The following is a 27,460-nucleotide window of genomic DNA, read 5'->3' as shown; positions in this document are numbered from 1 at the left end:
TTATCTGCTAAAGCCATATCATTTCTTCTGGTTCCGCAATCCAATGAGTTTTCAATAACAGACCAGGGTAATGAAACTCCACCACAATCTGACACGTGAGAATCCACCCCACCGATTTCTGAGCATCCACTCCAGGGCCAGCTCAAGCCGTTTTGCTGCCTGAGGTAAGTGACAAGACAATGCCTCCCCGCCCTCATGTACAGTCACTGACCAGACTGGCAATTGAATCTTTCTTCCACACTGGCTGCTGATACTGCTCCAGAGGGGCAGCAGGCTAGCTTAGGGGGCACAGGGCAGGCTAGGTGGTCTGTCTTCCAACACCTTACCACCCCTGCACAATCTGCCGCCTGAGGCAGCTGCCTCACTCTGCCTCATGGAAGGGCCAGCCCTGATCCACACATTGTTCACAACATCCTGGAGAAGTTTGCAATGTGAATGTGACCATCCTCTAACCTGCCACATGCTTCTGTGTGTGCTGGTCATCTCCCCCCTCTCCCCCCCACCTATTAATCTCCCCATGGCACTTGGTCTTTGGTACATTTAGACCTCAGACAGGGTTTCTCCCTGCCTCATAATATTCAAAGGGACAAGAGCCACAGGATGGTCAGTGGAAAAGAGTTGCCACATGTTCGTCGATAACACTACTGAACCAGATGAAATGCTTTCTGTTGTTATTTATCTCTAGTGGTGTTTCTATTTACCCAGTCCTTTGGTAAACAACACAGATTAAAGGACCGGGGCATCAATCAAAGCCAGAATAACAGAGTCCATTCTCTGACACATCAACTACAGAGCAGACGTAAATTGCTACAGCTTGCAGACGATAGGGGGGGGGTTGTTTTTTTAAACAAAGCAAAACGAGATTCCCTTTGTATACAAAAAAAAAGAGTTACACAAGATTCTTAAAGATGGTATAAAAATGTACAGCCCGGTTAAAAGGGTCTCCACGTATCAGCAGTAGAAGTATGAAAAGAGCACCATGGTTAGAGAAATCTTGATCCGGTTTCAACTCTTCACAGTTGAGACCACAGGTGTAAAGGAAGGTTCCAGTTAGAATCCAGGTAGATCTACCTGCCTTGGGGTTTGTTTCTCTTTCGGCCAATCAGAGATCTTTGGCCAGCTTGGACCTCCCTCCTATAGGTCGTCGCATTCCGACTTTGTTCCCAAGTTCCTCTGCTTTCTTAAAGACCCAGAGGTAACCCCAGGAGAATGACTTGAGCTGGGTTGGGGAAAATGGGACGGGTGTTTCTATATGCTTGTGTCTGAACCATTCAAACTGCCAAATTGCACCGGTCATTCCCTGAATCAATGCAAAACGCTTTCCTGCTACAAACGTTACTTACATAGTTTTGGCAACCTATTTTCTGCACAACAATATATAGATATAGATATATATTTATATATGTAATTCATGTCAAATTTTATTTTCTTTATATTCCAGAAGATACAAAGCTCTTGATGCTTGCTTTTCCTTTACTCCTCCCACACCCTTTTTTTTTTAAATGGATTTTTGATTTAATTTTTTTTTTTACAAAAAGAGTTAAATGTTTATAACTAATACAGTAATTTTGTTTGTTTTATTTTATTCTCTCCCCACCCTGCCCCACCCCATTTCATTTTAAATTACAAAGGAAAACAGCAGGCACTGAGATCCCAAAAATTAAAGTTGCTGGATTTTAAACAAAAGAAATGTCCTTTCCAATCACACCATTTTAAGTGAATATGGTAACCAACTAATTGTAGCAACCACAAGAAGAAAGAGCAAGAGAAATAAAGAGAGAGAGAGAGAGAGAGGGAAGGCAAATGTAAGTTGAATTAGAAATTTAGATTCCTGCTTTCATTCATTCATTCATTGTCTACAACGGACCAAACCCCGAAGAAATTAATGTGGTTAAAGCACAAAGCATCACTGTACACAGTATATGGGGACAGGAATATGGTTATATGCACCTATGGCAAACATCTTACCCCAACCCACATGACAAAGAGATCTTCAATAAGGCTTTGCACATAAATAGGATGTCATTATTCCTTAAGTGTACAACCCTAATTACAGACTAACAGCACAATCCTAGGTATGTTTACTCAGACATTGTCCCACTGAGTTCAATGGGGCTTACTCCCAGGTAAGTGGGTATAGGGTTACACTCTAAATTATCCACAGATGAGTGCCTTTAAGGAAAAAAAAAAACTTTACAGTTCCCTTTGAAGCAGTCTTTTAACAGCATAACAAAAAATCATAGATGGAATCCAGCAATGGGCGATTATAATTTTTTTAACCAGCAAAAATAACAGATTGGCGTGACATTTCTGATGCATCCTAAGCACATCTTCCTCACAGGAAAGATTCCACCTTAATCAAAAGTCCTGAATGCTATCTACGGCAGGGAGAGAAAACCTGCCCATGATGCTGAAATCAAACTGCCGTCAACCCAACATCGAAAAGTTGGAAATCAAGAAGGATTCTCGATGAACATCAGCAATAACAGAAAGTCAACCATATTGAGTTGAAATTGTTTGTTTCTTTTTTTTTCTTTTTTCTTTTTTTGGAATGAGGACAGCAAAACCTCGAACAAACTGTTTATATGTTTGGGAAGTATAAACAGCGCCATTACAGAAGTCAAAAGGCAGATGAATTGTACACCAACGATACTATAGAGAGCACAGTGTGATATCGTTTACTTTAAAAGCTACTTATACAGCCCACGTCAATTTCGGCTTCCAATTTTCCAAGCCAGTCAACCAACGTTTTTTTTTTTCTTCTCCTTTTTCTCCTTTCATCAAAATCCTTCAAACTCAGCTCAACAATTCCACATTTCCCATGGATCAAAGCATAAAACTTCAATAGGCCACCAAAAAAAAAAGGAAGAAGCTAATTCTTTTCTTTAAAAATTCACAGTTCAAAAAGAAAGAAAAAAGGAAGAAAAAAGTGCTATTTTTAAAATGACTATACCTAAGATATACTTTGAATATTCGGTAGTTCTTCTTTCGCATGTGAAATCTTTTTCTCTCTCTCTCTCTCTCTTCCCCATCTCATGACCTTCATCTCCTAACTTGGCACCATCCACAAAGAAGAGTCAGCTAAGAACCGAATCTGTTCGACGCAAGCTTGGCTTTTTTTTTTTTTAATCCCGCCTTTTCCTGCAGGAAGGTGAGAGGGCAGGGAGACGCTGAGGGGGAATGTGATTGGTTCTTAAAAAGCAAGAAAGGTCCCTGCTGTAAGGCATGCTGCTCCAGGATTGGCTGATGGTCCGGCACCCGGCACCTGCCCTCACAGAATTCTGCAGCCCTCCATCGATGCAAACGCCACGGCCCTCTGAATCTGAATGGCAGTGATGGTTAATGAGATCCAGTGTGTTGATTCTTCGTTTAGTTGAGGAAAATAATAATAATCGTACTCATAATAATAAAACAAGCAGCTGGACTTTAGCCCTGAAAAAAGAAGAGTCAAAGCTGATTAATACAGAGAATGAGGCTGGCAAGGCAACTTTTGCAATGGGGGGTGGGGGCAGAATCAGTGCGAGTTGCACAGCCTCTCCATCAACAGTAGGGTCTTTTCCTTCATAAAGCAATGACTAGAGGTGTCGTGGATGCCTGACCCTGTCTCGGAGTCTGACGGACACCCCACCCCCGTATCTGACCCCCATCCCCAGATCCAGTCGGGTACCTGTTGGGCATTCACAAATCCACATGTTGAGCACCTGTGCAACTCAACAAGTGCCTGGCAGCCCCCACTGCATAAATGAGTTCTAATAATAATAATAATAATAATAATAATAATAATAATAATAATAATAATAATTTATTTCTTACCCGCCTCTCCCTTTGGATCGAGGAGGGGAACAACATTAGAACAGGAATCAATACATCTTAAAAAATCATAATTTAACATTGATCTGGATAGGCCTGCCGGAAAAGGCTAGTCTTTAAAGCTGCCTTAAAATCACACAGAGAGTTAATTTTACGAATCTCCTCCGGCAGGCCGTTCCACAATCTGGCGGCGACAGAAGAAAAGGTCCTCTGGGAAACTGATGTCAGCCTAGTTTTAGCTGACTGAAGTCAGTTCACCCCAGAGGACCTGAGTGTGAGGGGCGGACTGTATGGGAGAAGGCGATTCCACAGGTAACCTGGACCCAAACCATAAAGACCCCATTTACACAAGAATTAAGGCTTGGTGTGTGGGGAGGCTTTCTCCTGGCCCACGTGTGTTCGTTTGAATGCCTCAATAGAGGCCCTGTGCCTACAATTCTGTTCCAGGATTCAATGGGCATTTGTAAGGGAAGAGCTGGAACTTGTAACCCAGAATTCCATCGGTGAGAAGCAGGCAGAGGTGACCTCAGGATCTGCTCCAGTTGGACTCGCCTTGTCCTCACAACCACCCACAGGGCCATCTACCATCCACTGCCCTGTAGGGGTGTTGGAGAAATCCAATGGAGCTAGAGATTTCCTAGGCTCACCACCCACCAGACATCGTTTCATTTCCTTCTGCAGAGCGCGCCTTGATATGCAGCAAGGCAGTTTGTGGATTTGGGGGGATTTTGCACTTTTGGAGAGGGGGAAGTTTTGCAATCTGTGCAAATTACACCCGAATTTGCACAAATTCCTTGGAAATACGTGCAAGTTGTAGAACCATAAAAAAATGTGCACAAAATATGCATCCCCCCTCTCCCCCACATACAAATGCAGGCTGTTCCTGCTCAGCTCGCAGATGCAAAGTGAGTTGAACATGCTATGGAACTCCGTCAAACCAAAAACAAACTGGATTTCCCAGTGATGGACACCCTGTGGAAGAATTCCAGGAGAGACAGATGACACCAGATACCAGCTCCTGTTCCTGCTGGATTCTCTCCATCCTGGGGCCATCTTCCAACAGCTGCCCTGAAGGAAGGCTCTTGATGACGTTTCATTTTATTAATTTATTTGTTTTTTTAAAAAAAGAAAGGTTAATATTGGCACTATCCAATCAGACGCTACCGTGAACGTAAACTATGTTTCACTAGCATAAAGGACCCCCCAGTGCAATGCGAATAGTGTTAGCTATGGGTGTGGTGTGCTAGTGATCCCTTACACTAGCGCAATGTAATTTATATTAGCGCTAATGTCCACTTGAATACTGCCTATCGTTTATTGTGATTGCATTATTTCTGGGTTACCTGTAAGCTGCCTTGGTAGGATTTCCATCCTCAAATGCATAGAAAGAATGGTCATAGATCGAGATGCCTCTCTTGCAATGCATGGTTGTTGGGAGACAGCAGGAGGCAGACAAACATCAGGGCCTGCTCCTGTTGGCCCCTCCTTGGGAATAGGAGGTGGGAGCAGGGCTATCCTACCAGCCCTGCAGTCAGTATATAACATTTTTTCCCTTTTCCCTCCCCATCGCCTTTTCCTTGTGTGTCATGTCTGTTTTAGATTGTAAGCCTGAGGGCAGGGACTGACCCCTTTGCTGATTGATTGTAAGCTGCTCCGGGAGCCCTTTTTGGCTAAGGAGCAGGATAAAAATACAATAAATAAATAAATGTACTAGTAGTAGACGACTCTTCTCAAGCAATGCTTAAACCATTGCTGATTGAGACTGCACAGATAGGAAAAACTGAGCTGCGCTGTTACATCAAGGCTGCTAAGATGGCTTCATTCCCCAACGGCCTGGGACACTGAGCTTTGTGCTACCCTACACGGCAGCCTCTCTGACAGACAGCGGTGAATTCTAAAATGGAAACTGAACTGAGCTGAGCACAGAACTAGACGACAAACCATCTGCAGCAAGTGTGGCTCAAACAGAAGGTGTAGGAGGTCGACGTGGAAGAAAATAAGCCGCCAGGGAAGAAAATGATCCCAAGAGGTTGGGAGCGGAGCAAGAAATTGATCTGCGAGAGTTGGACAGGCCAGTAACGAGACCACTGGCTTGATGGTCTACAGGGCTATGAGTTCACTGAGTTACCACCTACTGGCAGCCATCAAATTATGGTGAGGAAAGGTACGGGAGCCCTTCATGAAATCCACAAGTTCCATCTCCCTGGAGGAGGGACCGTAGTTCAGTGGCAGAGCACCTAATTGCAAACACAAGACCCCAGGTTCACATCCAACAAAAAGAACCAGGACCAGGTGATGAGTAAGGCTGGAGAGCCACAACCATTACAGACCCAGGAGCCACATCTTGTCCACTCGTGCATTGGGGGACCCAGTTCTTCATTTATTTATTTATTTAAAAAAACAACTATATTTATATGGCGATAGCGAGTCAGGCCAGGTAGTGGATTTCTTTTCCTTTCCTTTCCTTTCCCCCCTAAAAAATCTGGAAATAGAAGTTCATACGAATTGCAGCTACCATTTGTGCTATTTGCATAATTACGCAAACTGCGGCTGAAATTTATGCACATTACGCAAGCTGCAACTGCGATTTGCACAGTGTATTTTCGCAAATAAAAAACTTACGGAAAAGGTCCCCAGAATCTAGGGGAAATTCCCTTGGCTATTAAAGGCAAGCTAAGCCGGGTCCGCTGAGGAAGTCCAGCGAACTCAAAAAGGGTGAGATTTCCCGGTGACGGACATCCCTAGACTTGAGGAACAAGGGTAGACGGTGAGGAGGAGGAGCATAAACTGAGTTTTGGAGCCACTTCCCGCCTGTCCCGAAGAGTTCAGTGCTCTGCAAATGCTACTCCCTGCATTTTGTTGTTCAAAAGGTGCCAAGTGAAACATATATGAAAGAGGACTCACAAAAGCCAATCCCTCTGCCTGCTGAGGAATCAGGAGAGAAGATGCAGTGATACAAGGTCATGCACAAACGAGACAAGTTAATCGCGAGCACCAATTACCGTGAAAGAGGACCTACCATGCATGCAAATTAGACCCAGGAGTCAACAGGTTGGGGTTTAACTTCACAGGCATCCAGTAGAGTCACCGAAGCCCTGTTACTCCTGTGAATGGTTTTCCTATTTGTGTCATTCTGCAGCAAACAGGGCGAGGCGTTGGAAAGGCAAAACACAGCAGATTAATCAAACAGACAAACCAGCCAGTTCAAAAGGCTTGCAAGGAAGCATTAGTGCACACACAGAGAGAGGGAAAGAGAGAGAGAGAGAGAGAGAGAGAGAGAGAGAGAGAGAGAGAGATTCAGCAAAAGGCGTGCTTCATTGCAAACTCCAATAACAATGTGTGTAACAGGCCTGTGAGCGCCAAGCAGACTGCGCTGGACGCGACAATGCAACTGTACTTCACAACATTTGGCTCTCAGAGCAGCCAAGCCAATGGGCAACAACCTCCGGAAATCAACACACACGTAGCCTTGGGAGAGTGGTGCACTATTTCGGGTTCCCATAGCTGCTGTGGCCAGCTTGTCCGAAGTCCATCACAATAGCCTCACCTAAGTGTATTAATATATCAGCATGGATGTGACATAATGAGATGTACACACAGAAAATGTCTAATATCCCCCAGTTAGGGCGGAAAGTCAATTGCAATTCCACTTCTAATGGATCAGCAGGAGTCATCTGTTTGGAAGCACCCTCCAGCTTTTGATTCCGTGATTGCTGTGTGGAAATCTGGCTATCTAAACGCACCCTTCTCTACAGATGATGCCGTTCGTGCATTTTGTGATTCCATCTCAAGTATCTGAGATCAAGATCTAACGCTTGAACTGGAACTGACAGAGTCGAAGAGGGACAGGTCTTGTTCTCAGTTCGCTTCTATGACCTCCATTTTGGTTTGCTGATGTGAGTAGAATTTAATGTCTTCGTAAAACTCAGCTGACAAACATAAAATGAAAACTGCCGATTTGTGGCTGGCAGTAGACCTCATACCTCAAAGCCAACTTGGCTATTCCACATTTTCAGGTCAAGAATGGTTTCCTTAGGGAAAAATATGGAGATCTACCAACATGCTAGTTTAGCATAAGACATCTAACAACCAACTACCTACATTAAGAATGGAAGCATCCCAAGAGGTATCGTTAGATATTCCAACTTAGGTGGAAGTTGGAATATCTAACAAATGGAACATGGGTTTACTTTTTACATCTTCCTCCAACTTACAGGAGTTTCATCTCTTAAAGCATTTGGATTATAGTCACTAGAACATGATGCAAGGAGAGTTCCCACAATGCCAAGAGGCCATGTGCTACACGGCTCTCAGCATGGCGGAAGACCGTATCACTCAATACAAGAGGGACCGTATGCTGCCAGGCAATATATAACTTCCTGTGAACACGTACTGTACCCCAACGTACACAATTTTGAACAGATTTTTTGATTGGAGGACTCTACTGCCAAATTCAGAAAAGTGTGAAATTCAAAGCTTAGCTGAGTTTTGGGTCGCATATTGGTTTGAAAGTGGAAAATTAAGTAAATTTTCTTTAAAATGTGCAGTGAAACAACACCTCCCCCATCCTTAGCGGGAAGGGGGATCCCTTAAACCTTCTTTTTTCTGACCCGGCACTCCACAGAGCAACAGGAGACTACGTCTAGCTAGTCTCTTAAATTACCACAGCGCCCTCAACATAGCATCATGGTGGATCATTGTGAGAAATCTATAGGGTGATTTGGCCCAACTGCCCAGTGCTGCCTGGTGCAGCCAGATAAGATCACTGAGCCCTTGAGAGATGAGGGCACCAGGTCTACATTTGGGCTTGAAATCAATGGTTCCACAGGAGGCAAACCTATCTCATACATGAGTCGTACATGCTGCAGATCTCCGCCGAGTGAAAAAGGAGAGGGGTTTCTCAGTTACAGACATCCCTAGTTTACGTATAGTTCCCAGGTGATCTCTTGGCCAGGCAGTGCTCAGATCCAGAACTGCACTGGCTGCCTATTTGCCACCGGGCTGAGTTTAAAGTTTTGTTACTAGTGTACAAAGCCCTAAACAACTTCAGACTAGCATACCAGAGAGAGCACCTTCTCCTTCATCAACCTACCCGGCCACTGAGGTCATCTGAGGACATGGTCGTGGTAGTTCCAAATGGGCCTACTGACGAATTGGAGACCACCAGGAGAAGAGCCTTCAGTGTGGTGGCCTGCTTCTTATTGAATTTCCTGCCATTGCACGTCAAGCAGGTGCCAATGTTATATTGCATTTGGCGCCTCCCGAAATCATTATTGTTCCAAGAAGCTTTCTCAGAATGACCGCCTGTGGTTCAATCTGTACCTGTTTCTTTTAAAATGTAATTTTAATGATGTTTATATTCTGTTCTTATTCTTTCATCCCATTTGTTCACTGCTCTAAAATCCTCGGAAAGGGAATGGAATATAAATATTGTAAATAATAAATAAATAAATAAATAAATAAATAAATAATAAATAAATATTTAGCTCCAACAGACTTGTGTCATGTGCCTTCAGACCAATCTGGCAATGTACAATGATCCCTACCCATAAAGCTTTTCACCATGTGCATGTGCATGAGCTATACAACACAGGAGGGGGGGGGAACTTATACAATCAAGAGTGCAATCACAAATCACACACACTGGGCCCGTTCAGACAACATGTGGGCTAAGCCATGGTTAGGCTGCCAACCCTTTTTGCAGCAAATGGTTAGTGAGCATGTTGGAACCATGGTTATGTAGCCACCATAGTTAGGAATAGTTCACATGACACGTTAAGTCGTGATGCACATGGCACACTACACCATCATGTTTAGCTCAAAATGCTCAAATTGATTAGCGTGTCATCCAAACAGCATCGCAGTGTTTCACTCTCATGGTCAGGGTATGATGATGGGAGTTGTAATCTAAGCCATCTCGATGGCAACTAGGTTGGCGAAAGCAGAGCAGGGGGTAAAGAGGGCAGGGTGCTTCTCAATCATGCCAGCGCATCAAAACTCTTGGGCACAGCTAAATGAAGCATCCAGTTTTATTTTCTGCTGGAAGTGTGCTTGCAAATCAATGGATTACATTAATTAATGAGGCAGGCAGGGTCCATCTTATACTGCATTCTGTTCACACCAGCTGTTGATGGGAAACCCACAGCACATGTTCCTCAGAAACTGGTGTACATAGGCTTACTGCCTCTGATACTGAAGGTAGCGTACAGCCATGAGGACTAGTAGCCTTCTCCTCCATGAATTTATCTAATCCCCTTTTAAAGCCGTCCAAATTAGTGACCATCACTACATCTTGTGGTAGGGAATTCCATAGTTTAACAGTGCACTGTGTGAAGAAAGGAAAGGAACCTCTCGTGCAAGCACTGAGTCATTACTGACTCATGGAGGGACGCCAGCTTTCGCTGACGTTTTCTTGCAGGCCTTATAGTGGGGTGGTTTGCCGTTGCCTTCCCCGGCCATTATTACCTTTCTCCCAGCTAACTGGGTACTCATTTTACCGACCTTGGGAGGATGGAAGGCTGAGTCGACCCGAGCCGGCTGTCTGAGAACCAGCTTCTGCTGGGATCGAACTCAGGCCGTGGGGAGAGTTTCAGCTGCAGAAACTGCTGCTTTACCGCTCTGCGCCACACGAGGCTGACATACTGTGTGAAGAAGTCCTTCCTTTTGTCTGTCCTGAATGTCCCACCAATCAGATTCATGGGATGACACCATTGGGTTCTAGTCTTAAGAGAGAGGGAGAAAAACAACATCTCCCAATCCACTTCCTCTACACTAGGCATAATAATTATGTACATCTCTATCATGTCTCCCTTTACTCGCCCTTTCTCCAAGCTAAACAATCCAGCTGTTGTAATCTTCCCTCATAGGGAAGGCAGATGAACAAAATGTTTCTGATAGGGTTGCTGAGATAAATCAAGGTTTACACACTGAAAACAAAAGTCCCCCAAAGAGGGTGGTCATTCCAAACCGTAAGGACAGAAAGAATGTCCAAATGTAACCATCTTGAAGAGGACAAAAGGAACTGGTCGAACAGATACCTACATGGGAAGGCCCACTTGGGCAGGGAAGTATTCCCAGGTTCTGGACTTTTTGTCCAGGAAGTACTCTGAAGGGCTTCCTGTTTTGGCTTGGGCTTTTGCAAGAGCATCACTTCCTTGCTCTCCCCCAGGTTTTGGACTGCAACTCCGATAAGCCCCGGATGGCATGGTCGCGGATGATGGGAGTTGCAGTCCAAAGCATCTGGAAGGCACAAGGTTGCCTCGGCTATGACTCCTGGCTTTGTCCATTTTCTCAGACTCCATGGCTCAGTTCCTGGCCTGTTTCCCTGGCTTACCTCCTATAGCTACACCTTGACAGATGTCCTTGATCCCTGCAACCCCAATATGTGGGGCTCAGCCTCACCTGGCTTCCCACCAGATCAGATGTCTGACACAGACCAACACAGGACCACCATGCACTGTGGATGCTGCACAAATTATTCTCTATTTTCCCATGGACCCAGTTGGGCATTACTGTGCAGAATCAAGGAAGTGGGAATCAAGGATGTGTCCTTCGCCACCGGCTTAATGGGAAATCTACTTTCTCCCTACAAATTTGTTGCATATACTGGGGGAGTGCTCACGTGGACTAGGAACATGTCTGAGCAAGTCTGCGCTGCTGAACACACACACGATACCGCACAGACACTTGCACACCTTCTGATTCTTCTCACCATGAAAGCCCCAAGGGAGCAGAGGAGCTTGACGTGACTATTCTCAGAACAAAGTCTCCTGCACAGTTATAGACTTTAAGGTTGGGCTTGGTTTCTAGATGGAGGAACTGAAAGCGACAAAACAAAATAAAAGAAATGTGGACCCCGTATACAAAGAGCTGTTAGGTGTTGGGGACGTCCAACACCCCCACGCAGACACTCCTGGATCTTACTGTATATACCAGCCTTCCCAAGCCAGATGTCCCCTCCAGATGTGCTGGACTGCAATTCCCATAATCCCTGGGATTATGGGAATTGTAGACCAACACATCAGGGCGGGGAGGTGGGAGATGACCAGGTTTGGGAAAGCTGGCATACACCTCAAGGGGTATGATTACTCGGAACCAACAGAGAGTCAAAGCTACAAAGTGGTCTCATGCTGCCAGCTGCTGCAGATCTTCAGGGAGGCGTGGAGAGGCAGGAGAAGGCACAAAGGGAGCAGGGAGTAATCTGGTGAAGAGAGGCTCAAAAACAGTGACGGGGAAGAGGAGCCTCTTGAGAAAACGTCTACGCCCAGAGAAAGGCACTGCCTGGAAGTCTTCCCTGCTAGGGCCGTCGCCAGCAGCCAGTATGCACAGGCAGCACCCTTGCAGGGCCCACCGCTGACAACGGGCCTTTTGCTTTTGTTCGTACAGTCAGTGCTCTGAGCAGCACCAGGCGGGGGAGTCAAGCTGCCTTCTTCATTTCCCACAGTGCCCCTGGAATTGAGTTCAGGGGCATTGCAGGAAATTAAAAAGGCAGCCCTCAGCCCTCCAATGCTGCTGCCAACAGTGTTGGCCACCACCCACTACCAAGTGAAGTCCCCAAAGGCCTACTAAAGGGTGCATTTGGCCCAGGGGCCCATCTAACGGAGAGATGGTCCTCCTCCTTTAGCTCACTCCACGTCTTCCCATGCAGGAAGCACCGGCCTGGCCTGTTTAACCTACCCTGAGCCATGGAAATCAAAAGGGGGTGGGAAAACACCAGAGGGGTGACTCTGAAGGCACCACGCTTACCTTCAGTGGTTCTTTCTCTGATGCATCCCCCATGTTGTCATTGGCCTTGTATTTCCGCTCCTTGTCCCGGTGATCGATGGTGGAGTAGCCGTCTGCAGAGGAATAACACGAGCCATAAGAGAAGGTGCCACCGCATCAGATGCAGTGCGCTATTAAAAGAGTGCCTGTTCTGATTTGTGAAAAACAGCCCCAAGTCTTCAGCCTCCACCCAAAACAACATGGTTTCTGGCTGGCCTGAGTAGATGATGGACACAAAGCTGCCTTTTCACCATCTGTGCACCGCTCTCCCTGCAGCCCACATGGCAGCACGTCATCTGGCGAAAGAACAGTGACCTTCTAGGTCTGGGAGATGCGTGGCTCCAATTTCAGAGGTGCTGTGAATCCATCCTTGGTTTTAGACAGAACTAGCCAGAATCTAAAGAAGTTCTGCAAGGTGCTGAACCAGGCCTGGAGGTAGGGTTCAGCACCTTGGATAGCGCCTTTATTGTTCTAGTTGGTTCTCACTAAAAAACAACAGAAGAGATTCACAGCTCCACTGAAATTGGAGCCACCACCCTCCACTGCTCTGAGCATTCTCAGACGGAACATCTCAAAGATCTCCTGCTCCTCTATGGACCTGTTAATTGTTTGAACACTTAATCAGAGGTCCTTCTCCAGATACTCCCAATTTTGGAAGGAGAGCGTTACCCGGGAATGGGTCTAGGTCAGGGGTGGGGAACTTGTCGTCCCTCCAGATATTGTTGGACTACAAGTTCTGTCATCCCAGACAATTAGCAATGCTGGCTCGTCCTGATGAAAACTGGAGTCCAACAACATCTGGGGGGGGGGGGGCAACACTTTCCCCACCTAGAAACATCCCATCTAGAAACAATATTCAGCCTCCAAGATGTGAACATCCCTGTCATGTTCTCTGCCCTTAGTCCCATGTCTGGCTCACAGGAGGACTTGAGAAGGGGGCGCGTTATCTGGTGAACCATTCTCTGCTCATTTCAGGGCCTTCCAGACCAGTAGATGAGGCTTTACTAGACTCCTCAGACTCAGAGGGCATCTATCTTTTGCAGTCCTCATCTCCCCCTTGCCATAGGAGCCAGGGGGTGCAGAATCTGGCAATGGCCCTTTAACAAACACAGACAGCTCCTCAGAGATGGCAGGGTAAACAGCGGGTCCAGACTACACAGTTTTCAGAAGGTCTCTGCTTGTTGCTGAGACAACAGCTCTGTGTATGTGAGTTCCAGCCAGTAATCTGTCCAGAGTCCTGGCAGGCTATGTCTGGCTGGTGGTGGCCTGCATTGCCTAACCCAACCTTCCATAACCTGGTGCCTTGGATCACAACTCCCACCATCTTCAGCCAGCTGAGGATGATGGGAGTTGTGGTCCAACTCTCTGGAAGGCATCAGGTTGGGGAAAACTGGCCTAGCCTGAACTTCTTCTTCTTCTTCTTCTTCTTCTTCTTCTTCTTCTTCTTCTTCTTCTTATTATTATTATTATTATTATTATTATTATTATTAGTATCCTGCCTTTTGCCCAATGCTGGGCCTCAAGGCGGCCTTACAAAGTTTAAAATATACATGGGGGAGGGGAGGGAAACAAAACCATAAACAATTAAAAAATACACAACAAAATTATAAGACATTGACATAGATGGAGGGCTGGATGATTCTCCAAAGGCCTGCTTGAACAAAAAAGTTTTAGCTTGCTTCCGAAAGCCCATCAAGGAGGGAGCCAGCCTAGCTTCCCCGGGAAGAGAGTTCCAGAGCACCGGAGCAGCCACCGAGAAGGCCCTCTCCCATGTTCCCACCAAGCGTGCCTGTGAAGATGGTAGGACTGAAAGAAGGGCTTCTCCAGAAGATCTCAAAGCACGGGCAGGCTCATAAGGGAGAATACGTTCTTTCAAATAACCTGGATGCGAACCATATAGAGCTTTATAGGTCATAACCAGCACTTTAAATTGTGCCCGGAAACAGACTGGAAGCCAGTGGAGCTGTTTTAACAGGGGACTTGTCTGCTCCCTGTAACAAGCCCCGGTCAACAATCTGGCCGCAGCTCTTTGAACCAGCTGGAGTTTCCGAACACTCTTCAAAGGCAGCCCCACGTAGAGCGCGTTGCAGTAATCCAATCGGGAACTTGCCTTACTGGATGAGATGTTGCCTCATCGGACATGAGCCTGCTTTCAAGGATGTGCTCCAGCCTTCCCAGGCACTACCACCACAACACCCCAGTCTCCCCTGGGAGGCCTATGCTGAGCTAGGACAGGACACAGACGTCTTTCCTCTGACGCTTAATGAACGTCTGCAGCTGCCCCATTAGGAATCCTGTTTCCTTCCAGGTTTCCCCCGAAAAGTCTTTCTTAAACCTGCAATGTGCACAAAGCAACGGCGAACCTTTTCACTCTAAATACGTAGCTAATTATATCTTCCAGCCATTGAGCTCCTGCTCTTCAGCTTTGCGCTGCCAAAACGGTTAATACATGGCCACCTTGTAGTGTGTTCCCATTTGAAGCTACTCCCTTCCCGCTGAGAGGATGCCTGCTGCAGCTTTCCCTTCAGCAAGGAACACATCGACAGCTTATTCACGCTGGCTGGAGCGTTTGAAGTGAGGGATCTGAAAAGCAACGCCACGATTTCTTCTCTTCCCTTTCTCTCTCTTTCCCTATAGCGCCATTACTATTTTCGCTTTCAAAAGGAGCTGGACTTGGTTTTTTAAAAAAGGTAGGCAGCCTCCTTTCTCACAAATGAGAACGTTGGACCTAACCGTTTTCACGGCCGTCAATTCCACGCGCCAATGTGGAGCAAGCAGCTCAAATCCGCACCCCCTGGAATTCCCCAGATGGCCACGCCCCTTTCTCCTGGCTCCTCCCCTTTCCCCACCCTTTGTAGGGTGTTTCCCCAGCTATTGTGTAGTTGTCCTAAAAGGTTCTCTTCTGGCTTAGTCACTGGCAGTGAGAGCTGTGAGTGAAAATATGCCGCCATCTTGGGCATTTTTGGCCCCGCTCTTTCAGCCTTCCATACCGTGAGGATGCAGACCCCCAAAATTTCTCTGGAATGCAATCCAGGTCCTGGGGCTGAAAGTGGTTGTGCACGTGGCCTAGGCATTGGGTTTAGCAACCACGGCATCAACATGGAAGCGGTGAGATCAAGGACTGGAGAGCTAGCTCCATCCGTCCGTTGCTGCTGCCTTCATCTCTTTACACCAGCTGGAGGCAAATGTCTGCAGCAGGGAGTCTTTCCTACTTGTGTAATAGTTATTATTACGTTTATATACTGCCCCACAGCCGAAGCTCTCTGGGCGGTTTACAAAAGTTAAAAACAGTGGGCATTAAAAAGTATACAAAATTTAAAACCCATCAAAAATATAAAAACGACAGTATAAAACAGTATCCATTTAAACATTGTAACTTCCCTGCATGATGTGGAACCCTGATTTTTCCAGGGTTCTAAGCTGCTCAAGGAGTTGACGTGGGCCAAGAAGGCTCCCTGCTGGAGAGGATGACCACACACACCCCAACTCATGGAAGTGATGAGAACAGTGATGGGGCAGGATTTGCCTACTCATCTTCACTCTCGCCTCGCATGGGCTGATTTGACACAGAAATAGGACACTTGAATAATCACAAGTTGAAGAGGAACTTAGGAACCCGCCTTATCATGAATTGGGTCATCCAGCTCCACAGGCTGACCGTGTAAGGTTTCAGACAGGAGTCTTTCCTAGTCCTATCTGGGGAATGAAAATGGGACCTTCTGCATCCTATGGATTTGCTGCACCACTAAGTTACAGCCCCTTCCCCATAGCTCTAGGTGTGTGTATGTGTGTGGGTGGGTGGGAGGATGAATTTGCCCCCTGGCCTCCTTTCAGGCCAGGGGCCAAATTCAATTCCAGAGAAACTCTTGAGGGATGCGTTCCAATAGTGGGCGGGTCTCAAGACAGAAGGGGCGGGGTCAAAATGCTGCCCCCGGTGCCAACATATTTGAGCTCACCGCAGCACTCAAGAGGTTCACTCTCTCTTTTTAGCTTTCAAAACTGTATCATGGCCACCACACATGTGCGGCAGTGTTCTTCTCAGCCCCCACCTCTCTGAATGCCTCTAGAACAGCCTTCTCTTGCCTGGTAGCTGGCTGGGGATAATGGGAATTGTAATCCTGCATAACTGGAAGGTGCTGGTTTGGGGGAAGGCTGCCTTACAATGATGGTGCTTCATGGAGAGCATTCAAACATGTGAATCCCCACAAGCTGGGGCAACTGGCTGTACGACCGCCATTAAATAACTATGCGTTACTGACAAATGTCATCCATCCATTGCTGTATATTTTATATATGGACATGGACACGCACACAAACACACCCAGACTGCAATCCTATACCCACTCATCCGGGGGTCTGCCCCACCAAACTCAACGAGCTTTTCTTCTGAGTAGACATGTAGAGGATTGCGCTGTCAAAAGACTATTGATCTTTTGCAAAGGAAAGTTCTGCTCTAAATGTCAACTTGGTACACGCTCGAAAGAGCTTCTCCCTGTCAACGGGCTGAGCTCCCCCGTGAGTGACAGGGTTCGCTATTGAAAAAGACAGGGGCGGTTGAACCATAACTGCATCTGTACCTGGCCCAAGTTCATCCATAGGAATCATATCCCGACTTCCAGACTTCTCATTATCTGTGGAAGAGAAGAACGGAAAACGTCAGTCTGTGAGAGAACTGGGCTAAAGCAGGATTAGCGAAGGAATGGAAGGATACAGAGTTTTGCTGAACGGACAGAAGGGGTATTGAAGCAAATGTTTAGGGTCTGGTGAGTCAAAATGTGGAGGGCATGAGGCACTCTTGAGACGCTACATTGGGCAGAATTTGCTGGTTGAGCCAAAATGCCCTCTTTCTCTACTTGCACTGCAATATTGACATCCTGCCAACTTTGGTGAGGCATTTTGGTAATTTTGAGTGTGTGTGCATAAGGGGGAGGGGGAGGGTGCAGGGGAGTATGAAATGAATTTGCTAGTGACACACAATCATCTCCTGGGAGTCTGATCCGCTGGCTGTTGCTATTTAAAACAAAGCAAAAATGTCAGGCTCCAGAGCAAGGTCAGGAAACATATTGCTATTATGACGACATCATTATGAAGCTAATTCAGAGCAAGGGCAATGCTCTCATCCTGTGGTCTGATTGCTATGACAATGGCATCATTATGAAGCTAATTCAGAGCAAGGGCAATGCTCTCATCCTGTGGTCTGATTGCTATGACGATGGCATCATTACGAAGCCAATTCAGAGCAAGGTCAACGCTTCCTGTACTTGATTTGAAGTGTGGTGTGTTTTTTTTTTTTTTTAAAGTGTGCCCAACAGCTGCCAAGATTCTCAAAAGTGCGATTGCTGATACTGTGAGGACTGCCAAAATAACCAGAAAAGGTGTGTAGGGGACCCGCTATCAGATAACCCTGGAGCTCCCATGTTTGAATCAAAAAAGATATATTTTTTAAAAAAACTTTCATGTTAGCCCTTGAATTAGCTAAAAGTATGAGCTGTAAATCAGGAAATCCCTAGCTCAAACCTCATCTTAGCCTCCACATGTTGAATCATTACCCCTAAATCTGGCTTGAGAACAGTACTGCCCTACCCTACAGGGCTACAGTTAGGATGACTGAAAGAGCCAGTTTGTGAAGCATTCAAAGCATGCTCTATAATGCTTTTACTAGTTGATTGGCACTGCAGAGCTAGGGAAACAGTCTCACTGCACGGCATCCAAAATGGCTATCCGTAGCATAAGCAGAGTATGCTGCATTTTAAGGGCCGATCTCGATATGATGTTAATCACGTGTCTGGCCCTTCAATGCTTTACTAAACAGCAGCCATGGGGGGGGGGGTTGCATATGATCTTCATTGAGGCCACAGTGTGGAGGGAGGGAGCATTTAATCAGCCACCCCTACAGTGGTTACAATCTCAGTGGGCTTTCGCAACTGCTAAATTTGAGAAATACTCAATGGATGATCTTGTGATTAACATGATGTCTAGTTTGGCCCAGGCCAAAACGACACCTCTGGGACGGGCACAGACCTTGACTTTTATCCACAAGAGGCAGAGTGCTGTCATCATAGCCGGATTTGCAAGAGGTACCTTTGGATCCCTTCGGAGTAGCAGATGCAGACTAGAACAGAAAGGGGGGGGGAAATGAAAACGCTGGAGTCAGCAACTTTAAAATCGGCTTTTAAAAGTTATCATGAAACACTCATTCAAAGGAAACTGCTCTGTGCTCTAATTCCTATTTTTAGTATGGTGATAACTCAGCAAAAAGTTTGCACAACCTCATTTCTCCAGTGGTGTGTGTGTGTTTGTGTGTGTCTGCACGTTATGGTCGTATTGGGTCTGGAGAACTGAGGAGTTGTGTCATAGCAACAAATGTTTGTGAATCGTGTCTAAAATTACTTACTAAGCAGTTGTGCTTCTGGACAATTGTTTCACCAACTCAGACCTGGTCCCCATAACAGCCATTTGGGCTGGTGTGATGCCTTAGTATTGTTTTTAGGAATTGACAAATGGGACCTGCAACAAAATGTTGCAGCGTATCCTCTCCTCCTAGCAGGATTGCTCCTGTGCAGTATTCCACTCAGCCATGCCCACCTTCAGGATGCTTTGTCTTTGAACATACCTGTTTCTCAGTTCTCTATTTTTCTTTTCTAACCAGTACACAATATCCCATGGCTATTAAGCATGCTAAACCCTCACTGGGCTGGTTTTAAGACTTTTGCCTCTTTGTTTTCGGTGGAAGGGGGGAAACATTTATTCCCCAAGCATGCAGACACTACCTTTTTATTTCTCAGGGGCCATGCTCGTCCTCCAGTTTTGTCGGCACTCACCACAAGAGTTCACTATTAAAGGCCCTTCATGAGTTGTAAACCACCCAGACAGCTTCAGCTATGGGGAGGTATATAAATGTAATAAATAAATAAATAAATAAATAAAGGGAGCTGTATAAGCTAGCGCAGGCTGGAATCTTTGAATTCAGTGGGGCTTACTTCTGAGCAGAAACATATAGGATTCCAGTGTTATGCATTACTTTAATGGAATGGTGGGATATAAAAGTTTAAATGTGTAATATAAAAAATTATACACTGTCTGTGCCAATTGTTCCTTGCCTTCTCAAATCCGTCTAGCCTACCTAACCCCAATTTCCATGCCATTTCCCCATGAGGCAGTAATAGTGCCTCCACTCCTAACATGCAACACTATAAACAGATATACATAATTGGTTCTGTATAACCAAATCTGGGTTTCCTTACTATATTTGGGGTTTATTTAGTTTGGGGCAAATTTAACACCACTCTGTCTTTCTGTTTGTACCTTTAACCTTATGGAAGCCAAAATAATTTAAGCTAAGCTAGCATGGGTGAAACTGTCAAGCTCAGTGAACCGCCCAGAGAGCTTCGGCTATTGGGCGGCATAAAAATGTAATAAATAAATAAATAAAGAAAGAAAGAAAGCTAGATTCTGCTCAGGTTTCTATTTTTCCACTGATATGTTTGTTCCATCCTAATCCTGCTTTGGACTGGATACGATTTTTCTTACGGTGGCACAAAATTCGAATGTATTTTTTTGCATGCATTCCCTCCAAATGTACTCATTTTGTGTGCGCATTGGCAAATATAGACATTTTCCCCATTGGAAATGCATTTGTGCTCATTTTTTTTTAAAAAAACCCCTCTTATGCATTGTGGGAGAGGGAGGGTGAACCACTTTACAAACTTTGGAAATGTATGGATTTCAGTTGCAAATCATGTTCCGTGTTTAGGTCTGGGAAACGTTAATTTGGTACATTTGCACTGAAATGCAAACTGAACAAATCTTTCACCCATCCCTAAGCTGAATTCCCATTTGCTCTCACTGCGATTCTTGATTAGAACCCTGCATGGTCTTCACCTGGAAATGGGATTTATTCCAGCCTTCCTTCTGCAAAATGTTCCGTAGCTCTTTGTAACTCCAGGTCATCTGAAGAACATGAGAAGCTGCCTTTGTTTCCCTGGAGGACTGGCTGGTTTTGGAGGTGGGAGGGGGAGGATAGGATGCACAAAAAAGCAAAAGTTAAAAGTCAAACAAAATTATTTTTTTGGAAAGGTTCTGTTTATTCACTCAGATAAAAAACCACCACCACCACTGTACAAAAAGGGGATGATCAGTGATCTGGAAACAAAGCCCTAAGAGGAGAGACTGAAAGAAGTAGCCATGTTTAGCCTGGAGAAGAGAGGGCAGAGGGGAGACATAATAGCAGTGTTCAAATATGTGAAAGGTCGTCACACACAGGAGGGCCAGGATCTCTTCTCCATCATCCCAGAGTGCAGGACACGGAATAACGGGCTCAAGTGACAGGAAGCCAGATTCCAGCTGGACATCAGGAAAAACTTCCTGACTGTAAGAGTAGTATGACAATGGAACCAATTGCCTAGGGAGGTTGTGGGGTCTCCCACACGAGAAGCATTCAAGAGGCAGCTGGACAGCCGCCTGTCAGGGATGCTTTAAGGTGAATTCCTGCATTGAGCAAGGTGTTGGACTCAATGGCCTTATAGGTCCCTTCCAACTCTACTATTCTATGATTCTATGAAACATTACAGGCAAGTCTCTTGCTGAAAAAATGTATCAAAATAATCAAATAAGCAGAGGGTGCACTGTTGACAAAGAAGATGAGGCCAGAGGCCAAGGAACGTAGGTGAAGGAGCAAATGGGATAGCCCTCTGGCTTCTTATAGGTGTCTGTGTACAGCAGGAGCTTCAGAAGCCCAGAAATCTGGGACGTGGAGACTAGGAAATTGCTCTAGGCCTTCAGATGCTTTCGCATGTTTTTCTCCCTAACCAAAACAGGTTGAAATCCCTCTCCTAAAACTTAATTACTAGCAGTGACCCTGTTCAGATGACATGCTAAGCCACAATAGTTAAGCATGTTGAGCTAGACATTGGCCCCGTTCAGACAACACGCTAAACCATGCTGCTTAACCATAAAATGGTTAACGGAATGCATTCCATTAACCATTTTGTGGTTAAGCAGCATGGTTTAGCGTGTTGTCTGAACGGGGCCATTATGGCTTAGCATATCATGCGAACCCATGACTTAGCGTGTCGGGTGAACCATTCCAAACCATAGTGGCTATATAACCATGGTTTAAACACACTGCGTTTACTGCAAAAGGGTTAGCGGCCCAACCATGGTTTAGCGTGTTGTGTGAACAGGCCCAGTAGGAGCTTTAAGCTAAAATAAGCTGGCCTTTCTTGTATTTTGGACCTGCTCCATTTTGCCTTTGGCCCACCCACTGCTGGAATGTGGTCTCCAAGAGCTTCTTCAAAGTGGAATTTGGGCTCTTGGGCTGAAAGAGATCCAACAGCCAAGCTCTACAGGCTTAAATATTTGAACAGAAGAAAGGGAATGAGGTTTTAAGAGGGAATTGTCATGAAACCCTAAATTTATCCCCCCCCCCCGTTAAAAGTTGTACGTCTTTGTTAATTTGCTATATTTCTATACCACCTTTCTGCCAATGCATTTGAGGCAGTTTTCTGTTTAAAATGATGGCTTACAGTGGCATGATACAAAAAGGCAAAGAAGGCATTGAGAAGGCAGAAGAAAAATAGCAAATTGAAGATCCAAGTCCTTCACGTTATTACATGATAAAATGACAAAATGCTCTGCTGGACTGGAGACAGTGTTAGAAGGGAAGGAACCTTTCTCTCTGATGCACCCAGCTGGAATTTGCTACTGATGGAGATGCTTTCTCAGAGAGGAGGAGGAGTTTGAAGCTGAAGAAAAAAGAGGATGCTGGACTTTGTGTTCTGGACTTTCTAAGCTGAGTTTGGAGAGGCAGAGCATGTGGGGAAAAGGCCTGCCTTTGAGTAAACCCCAAAGGCAGCAGCTGCTCTCTCTGACGCCCTTTTGGCAAAAGCGAGATCTGTTTGAGATGATCCCCCACCCCCTTACGATCGCTCCGCGCCATCCCATTTATTTTGTTAACAGCCTTATCATTGCCGCCCATATAATGGAATGTTGCGAAAGGACAAACGTCTCCCACTTTGCCGATAAATGCCTGGATTTCCTTAAACGATGGCGCCTGATGTACGCACATCCGAGGCTGAGGAATAGAGCAGGCAGCGAGGGAATCTTCCCCCGAGATGATGGATCGTTTCATGCTATTGATCTCGTCTCTGAAGTCAACGCAACCTATTAAAGGCCCTGATTTATGAGGTGTCGTTACGGCGTGGGCTTTAAGCGCAGCAGCTGCACCTTGGAAAGATGTGGTGATGGGGCAGGGGTGGGATTCCGTTTACAGGCCTCCGTAGAGCAAATAGTGGATGATGTCATGGAGCTTTTGCATTGCCTCTTTCAGAAAGCAGCACCACAGACATTAAAGTTCTTGCCCGGCTTGGAACAGAAAATGAGTTCCTGCATATGCACAGAGCATGCATTTTCTCACAGGCTTCAATCATTTATCTGTCTATTAATTTATTTTATTTAAAACATTTCTTGGCTGCCTTTCATATACTTCAAGAGTGGACAACCTGCAACACTCAGACTAATTACAAGAAGCCCTTGGTCTTAGTTTCTAAATCCTTCTGTAGGTGACTAGTTCAGACTCGGGATACGAGAGAAATCCGTTTGGGGAGTGGAGTTTGATGGGTTTTCTTTGACCTGTAGCAAGTCAGGCCAGTTTGCAGATTTTTGGGGAATTTTGCACATTTGAGAGGTCGGGGAAGGTTTTGCTATTTGCGCAAATTTCTGAGAACTTTGTGCAAATCACAACCAAATGTGTGCAAATTGCTCAGAAACTTGTGCAAGTCGAAGAACATCCCTCCCTCCCTCCCACCCCAGACACACAAGATGCACAAACAGCCAGCAAATCAGTTTGCAGATGTAAAGTGAGTCATACACATCACAGAACTCTGTCAAGCCAACCCACCCCCTGAAACTCCCAGGGTCAAATACCCTGAGTTAAGACCAGTAGACAGGACCAGGCTAGATGGACAAATCATTTGAAGTCATCTTCCTCTGTCTTTGCTTCCTGCAGTTGATTTAAAAACCAAGGGTCCAATCCTTTGCTTGTTTAGACCATGAACAGCTGGGGAGTTGTAGGACATTTTTCGCTCTAAACATGTATTGCACCCGAAATAGCTTTCTGTGGTTACCGTATTTCTTCGATTCTAAGATGCACTTTTCCCCCTAAATAAACAGCTCTAAAAATGGAGTGCGTCTTAGAATCGATGGCGTCTTAGAATCGAAGCAATGCGGTAAGAGGAAAAGAGGAAGCTCCTGCAGCAGCCTCGAGCCATGTGAGCGAGGAGGAGCTGGGAGGGTAAGCGCCTGGTTTTTTGTTAGGCAAATTTATTCGTAAGTCCCATCGATTTCCATGGGACTTACTCGCATGTCGGCGTCCCCTGGTGCACAGACAAGTAAAGAGCGGGACTGGAGAGTTAAGTTTACTCTTTGTTTCAACGCCCCCCCTTCTTCCCGCGCAAACGGCAGTTTCTTCTCTCGCAGAGGGAAAAAAGAAAAGGACACAACCGTTAGAAGAAAGCGCAGAGGGAGGGGAGGAGGTTGGCTGGGCAGTGAGGGAAGTATTTCTTCGATTCTAAGATGCCCTTTTTCCCCAAATAAACATCTCTAAAAATGGGGTGCGTCTTAGAATCGACGGCATCTTAGAACCGAAGAAATACGGTATGTTAAAAACTAACCTTGACTTGCTGATTGCAACCAGCTTCTGAATGCCTTGCGTTTGGATCAGGGACCTGGCGTTTTCGGAGCTGTCGGTAATGATTTCGTGGATGGTGTTCAGCACCGCTACCACGGTGTCCTCCTCCAGGTTTTTCGAGGACCGCTGCTGCCTGCTAGGCAAATTTCTTACCAGCTCACCCATGGCATAGCTACCTGAAGAGCAGAAGGCACTCCCGTGAGTCAAATACAAACATTGCTGAAGGAAAACCATGAGGTCGTAGCTCAGGGCTGAGATCAGGCTTTGTATGTCTGGAAGTCCCAGCTCTGTTCCCCATCACCTCCAGTTCGAAACGGTCTAAGAAAGGCTTAAAAGGACTTTCTACCTGAGAGGTTGGAGACCTACGAAGAGGGTAGATGGTAATGTGCTAGATCAAGGGTAGGCATCCTGGGGCTTTACAGATGCTTTGGACTACACCCCCCATCAGCCCCAGCGAATGATTGGGGCTGATGGGAGTGGTAGTCCAAAACATCTGGAGGGTACCAGGTTGCCTACTCCTGGTGTAAGGGCTAAACTATAGATGGCACATACACCGGCCTAATCATGTATCTCACCCAGTCATGTATAAAGCAAGGAGTGAGGATGCATTTTTACATGAAAAGGGATACATGGGCGAGAAGAACGGAACCCTCTTCTTCCCCACTTTTGGTCAATTAAACTCCAGGGGAGGTTGGTGTTTCCCCACATTTTGTGTTCAGCCCCTTGGATAACTCATTTAGAGTTCCAGCTGGTTCTGACTGAAACCAAGAATGGATCCATAGCCCTGCCGAAATCAGAGCCACCGGCCTCCACTGCTAAATTCCGTGGTCCCTTGGCTTCACTCCCAGACTGGGAGAAAAGTCATTGGGTGCGGGGCAATGGATCATGGGGAGGTAGAGGCGAGGAGAGTTCAGCCAGAGCCAGCTCCAAGTTTGAAAGGACCCTTGTCAAAGTGTCCTTTGATTTCCCCTGCCTACTTGTGGATTTGGCTGGTGGCTTAGGCTGCAGGTGGCAACAGCAGCAGGCCAATCAGCACCAGGGTAGATCAGGGAGCTGCCATTTTAATTTCCCACAATGCCTCTGTCCTCCCATCCTTCGTGCATTTGCCCTTTTAATACTAGAATAAGACCAGTTTATGCACAGATGGGGAAATGCACGATTCAGCAAACGTGTCTAGTGCCAATGTCACTTCAGCTAGGCCCTAAGGCAGCTCCTTGTGCCGTAAGGTACAAAGGAAATGGCTCAGCAGGCCTGAACTAAGCATTTCCACAAGTTCCAGACTCTCGCTTGGATGTTCCTGAGAACTCTTTGCCCACAAGCAAGCACAGAAGAGGTTGTTACAGCCGTGAAGGAAAAGTACAAGACTTTGCATCCTTTACTGGGATTTTTTGTAACTGTCATATATTACCCTTTACAGCCCACATCAAACAGGTGCTGGGGAACAACTGTTATGGCCACGCATTAATGCGGACGCATGCATGCACGCTATACTCAAGACATGCTTGGAATAGTCCTGAAGGGATGAAAGCAACAGGGGCTTCTATCTCTCAACTCTCGCTTGAACAAAGCGTGCGTGTCCTTTGCATGAAGCGACATTCCCAATGCCTCCAGGAGACAAAGGCCAAAATCCCCCAGATGTATCGTTTTATCATTTAGTGGAATAAAGCTGGTTTTCAGTTTTCATGCTTGAGGTCATTGAGACCAACCTGGTTGGTGATGGTGGTGGTGGTGATGCTAATGGATATAGTGAACTCAGCCAGGAACTGGATGCAATGTAACTCCTACTTAAGAGGCTTCATGTCCAGTATTTTCCTTCTCCAGGCATCCCCGCAATCAGAATTTATCGGGGTGACAACCGGGAAAAGGGCATTTTCTCTAGTAGCACTCCTGACTTCAGAATGCGAGAGAGAGAAATTACTCTTCCACCTGAGCCGTGGTTGTAGGAATAAAGCACCTGGTAAAATGGGGCAAATGTGGGCAGAAGTTTGATCTAGATCTATTGGTAGATACCTCGGTGATCTGCAGTAGATTGGCTGACTCCCAACTGTCTAACAACAGCAGCGACAAAATGAGTCCCTCGACCACCAGCCCTCCACTGCACTAAATTATATGACTTAAATGAAGAAAGCTTGGGAGCAACAAGGAGTGGATTTTTGGTATGTCCACAAAACCAGATCCCTGGGCTTGGAATTCCTTCATTCTTAGTTTGTGTCTTGTACACCCATGGGTAGATCTCAGGGTCTGAGTAAGAAAAAAGCAAAGTAGATCCCGCAAGGCCCACAGCCTGCCCACCCACCCCCTGAAATGGTCCTCCCTGCCTCATTTTAGGGACCCACGTGGCTGATGTGGACGCTGTTTGAGACACACCTATGAGGTCCTTGTTGCGACGGTCCATGGAGAGATTCCGCAGGGCGATGGACACAGCTCTCACCACCTTGTCAGAATCCGACTGGAGGAGCTCCACAAGGACCGGTAGACCCCTCTCCTTTCTCACCGTTGCCCGGATGTACGTCGACCACTGCCAGGAGGGAAGGGGGAGAGGTGGAAGCAACCAAGAAATTGAGAGGGCTTCCAAGTCAGTGGCCCATGTTTCTATCACATGATTATTATTTTAAAAAAAGTTGTTGAGTTATCAGAATGTTAAGAGCCATTCTGGATGAGTCCAGTGGTCCTAATCCAGTATCCTTCCTCCCATAATCGCCAGTCAGAGGCCTTTCTCTTGTTCACACCTAGGGATGCCAGAGAAATCCAAAACAGAATCAAATGAGTTTGGATGCCTATGAATCCAACCCATGGATTCCACAGCAGGATGGCTTTTCCCGCATTGCACGGATTCCGTGGACTTGCAGGCTGTTTTTTTTTTAAACTTTCTGGAATTTCACGCAGATTTTGCAATAGAAAAATACATAAAATTTAAAAGCAAACACTGGTTGAAAATGCACGTTCCCCTGTAGGCTAAAGCATGAGCATGCACATTTGGGCGGTGGGGTGTTGCACATTCTTGGGGTGGATTGGCACACTTTTGGAAGTGCAAATTTGCGGAACTGGAAGGAATCCAATTCCGCCAAAGAGCGGAAGATAAAATGAAAGCCACCTAACAATCCACGAAACGCGGACGGAATGGATTTGACAAAATCTGTACATCCCTAGTCCCACCACCACCAGGAGCATGGCTAATAGGGATGCAGGAGAGGGCGTTCT

The 27,460-nt window shown here is 46.0% G+C and overlaps 1 protein-coding gene across 5 annotated transcripts in view; it reads right to left on the bottom strand.

The window, feature by feature from the left end:
• Positions 1 to 478: 478 nt before the first annotated feature.
• ARVCF (ARVCF delta catenin family member) overlaps positions 479 to 27,460 on the bottom strand; it is a 356,383-nt gene continuing 329,401 nt past the window's right edge. For 4 of the 5 annotated variants that reach the window (XM_063144148.1, XM_063144149.1, XM_063144152.1 and 1 more), the window contains 7 exons: positions 26,627 to 26,777; positions 24,243 to 24,435; positions 20,455 to 20,566; positions 18,595 to 18,685; positions 17,151 to 17,204; positions 12,556 to 12,647; positions 11,384 to 11,628 (listed from right to left, as the gene is read on the bottom strand). In XM_063144148.1, the coding sequence (XP_063000218.1) occupies positions 11,518 to 11,628; positions 12,556 to 12,647; positions 17,151 to 17,204; positions 18,595 to 18,685; positions 20,455 to 20,566; positions 24,243 to 24,435; positions 26,627 to 26,777 (804 nt within the window). In that variant the 3' untranslated portion in view covers positions 11,384 to 11,517. Of the gene's footprint in view, positions 3,433 to 11,383; positions 11,629 to 12,555; positions 12,648 to 17,150; positions 17,205 to 18,594; positions 18,686 to 20,454; positions 20,567 to 24,242; positions 24,436 to 26,626; positions 26,778 to 27,460 lie in introns of those variants that run through there. The other variant, XM_063144150.1, reaches the window with a different exon arrangement.

The sequence above is a fragment of the Elgaria multicarinata genome, chromosome 18 (assembly GCF_023053635.1).
Source record: "Elgaria multicarinata webbii isolate HBS135686 ecotype San Diego chromosome 18, rElgMul1.1.pri, whole genome shotgun sequence".
In the NCBI taxonomy this organism is placed as follows: domain Eukaryota; kingdom Metazoa; phylum Chordata; class Lepidosauria; order Squamata; family Anguidae; genus Elgaria; species Elgaria multicarinata.
The sequence above is the reverse complement of the archived record's forward strand: the minus strand, read 5'-3'. Positions and strand labels throughout refer to the sequence as shown.